General features: G+C 43.5%; 1 protein-coding gene across 2 annotated transcripts in view; it reads left to right on the top strand.

Moving 5' to 3' along the window:
* Window positions 1–1,839: 1,839 nt before the first annotated feature.
* The window catches only part of LYG2 (lysozyme G-like 2), a 17,587-nt gene continuing 17,195 nt past the window's right edge, over window positions 1,840–2,231 (top strand). For both annotated transcript variants that reach the window (XM_011969610.1, XM_011969611.1), the window contains exon 1: window positions 1,840–1,985. In XM_011969610.1, the coding sequence (XP_011825000.1) occupies window positions 1,880–1,985 (106 nt within the window). In that variant the 5' untranslated portion in view covers window positions 1,840–1,879. The remainder of the gene's footprint in view (window positions 1,986–2,231) is intronic.

Raw genomic sequence — 2,231 nt, forward strand, 5'->3', positions numbered from 1 at the left:
TTTTTTGAGACCGAGTTTCGCTCTTTTTGCCCAGGCTGGAGTGCAATGGCGTGATCTCAGCTCACTGCATCCTCCTCCTCCTGGGTTCAAGTGATTCTCCTGCCTCAGCCTCCCGAGTTGCTGGGATTATAGGCGTGTGCCACCACGCCTGGCTCATTTTGTATTTTTAGTAGAGATGAGGTTTCTCCATGTTGGTCAGACTGGTCTTGAACTCCCAACCTCAGGTGATCCTCCTGCCTCAGCCTCCCAAAGTGCTGGGATTACAGGTGTGAGCCACCACGCCCAGCCAGATTCTATTTTTTTTTACATCAAACATTTTAACAAATACTTTTTTTTTTTTTTTTTTTGAGATTTGAGACAGGGTCTTGTTCTGTTGCCCAGGCTGGAGTGCAGTGGCACCATCAAAGCTCACTGCAGCCTCGACCTCCCGGGTTCAATCACTCTTCCTGTCTCAGTCTCCCACGCAGCTGGGACTACTGGCATGTGCCACTACACCAGCCTAAGTTTTGTATTTTTTGTAGAAACGAGTTTTGCCAGCTGGTCTCGAACTCCCAGGCTCAAGCAATCCTCCTGCCTTAGCCTCTCAAAGTGCTGGGATTCTAGGCATGAGCCACCACATCCAGCCCAAAGTACTGTCTTATAACAAATATTTGGACTCTTAAGGTACAAATTAAAAGCCTTGAAACAGTTAGAACAAACTTTTCAGCATTACAGAAAATAACCTTGTATCTCCCTTAGCAAAAGCTCTGCCTCTCCTTTAACAGGTAGACTTGGACAGAAACTCACTTTTTAAAGACAGAACAAAAAAACAAGAATAGATTTGACTTAAATCATTTTGGTAAATTCAATTTTTACTTCTAATTTTATTAGACAGACATACATAGGTACTCACCTTCACAGTAAATGATATAAAATAAGAATATATTTAAATTGTTATGGTACCCTTCTTTCTTATCTTTCTAAACAAAGGCAAATTGTTAATCCAGATGTTAACATTCCCAGAAGCATTTGTGTCAGAAATGTTTTAAAATTCCTCTGAAGACAATAGACACTGGGGACTCTAAAAGGAGGCAGGGAGGGAGGGAGGCAAGGGTTGAAAACCACACATCAGGTACTGTGTTCACTATTTGGGTGAAGGATCAATAGAAGGCCAATCCTCAGCATTACACAATACACCCATGTAACAAACCTGCACGTGTACCCGCTGAATCTTAAAAAACAAAACAAAACCTCTCAAGTTTCCTGCTTAAAAACCGCCTGTCAGTTTTAATTCCGACATACAGTATGGTATGACTACAGTGCCTGAAATCCTTTGGGAGGCCAAGGAGAGAGGATGGTTTGAGCCCAGGAGTTTGAGACTAGCTTGGGCAACATAGCAAAACCCCATCTTTACAAAAAGATAAAATAAGCCAGGCCTGGTGATGTGCGCCTGTGGTTCCAGCTACTCAGGAGGCTGGGGTGGGAGAGTCGTTTGAGCCCGGGTGTTGGTACCTGCAGCGAGCTATGATCATGTCACTGCACTCCAGCCTGGACAACAGAGCAAGACCTTGTCTCTAAAAAACAAAGGAAAAAAAAGACTGCATATGTATTTAGGATCTATAAGAGATGAATTTCATAATATTTTGCATAGTGTCTTTGGATTAAGTGCTGTGTTAATACAAAACAACAAAAAAGGTCGGAGCAGAGTGGGCACGGGGATCTTCTGTCTGATGAACAAATAATGGCAACAAGAGAGTTGGGGAGTTCTGTCTGTGGCCTTCCGCCTTTGGTTTAGTGATGTTTACTGCAGCAACCCAAGCAATATCTTCTCACAGGATTCATGTGCGTTATGCTTTCGCCTCTAGGCACTTCCAGGGGCTCGTACCCCTTCACCCACTCAATGAACCCTCACCTACATCCACGCCTGTACCACGGCTGCTACGGGGACATCATGACCATGAAGACCTCTGGGGCCACTTGTGATGCAAACAGTGTGATGAACTGCGGTAAGTGAAAGGCAGAGCAAACATCTGGCTTTTCCCCTTTCATCGTTTTCAGATTCTTTCTTAGGAAGTCACTTAATTTTGAAAAGGTATAATCATCATTATGCCAATAGTACCAAAATGAAAAATGAGCAAAAAACGCAATCCTGGCCAATCTAGCAACCCGCTTCTTTTCATTTTCCACCCTCATTCTTTCCAAACCTTGCCCAGCTGTGTTTGTTTCCATGTGTTGAAACTACTGCTTGAATA

The sequence above is a fragment of the Mandrillus leucophaeus genome, unplaced genomic scaffold, assembly GCF_000951045.1.
Source record: "Mandrillus leucophaeus isolate KB7577 unplaced genomic scaffold, Mleu.le_1.0 Scaffold9, whole genome shotgun sequence".
NCBI classification, from domain to species: Eukaryota; Metazoa; Chordata; class Mammalia; order Primates; family Cercopithecidae; genus Mandrillus; species Mandrillus leucophaeus.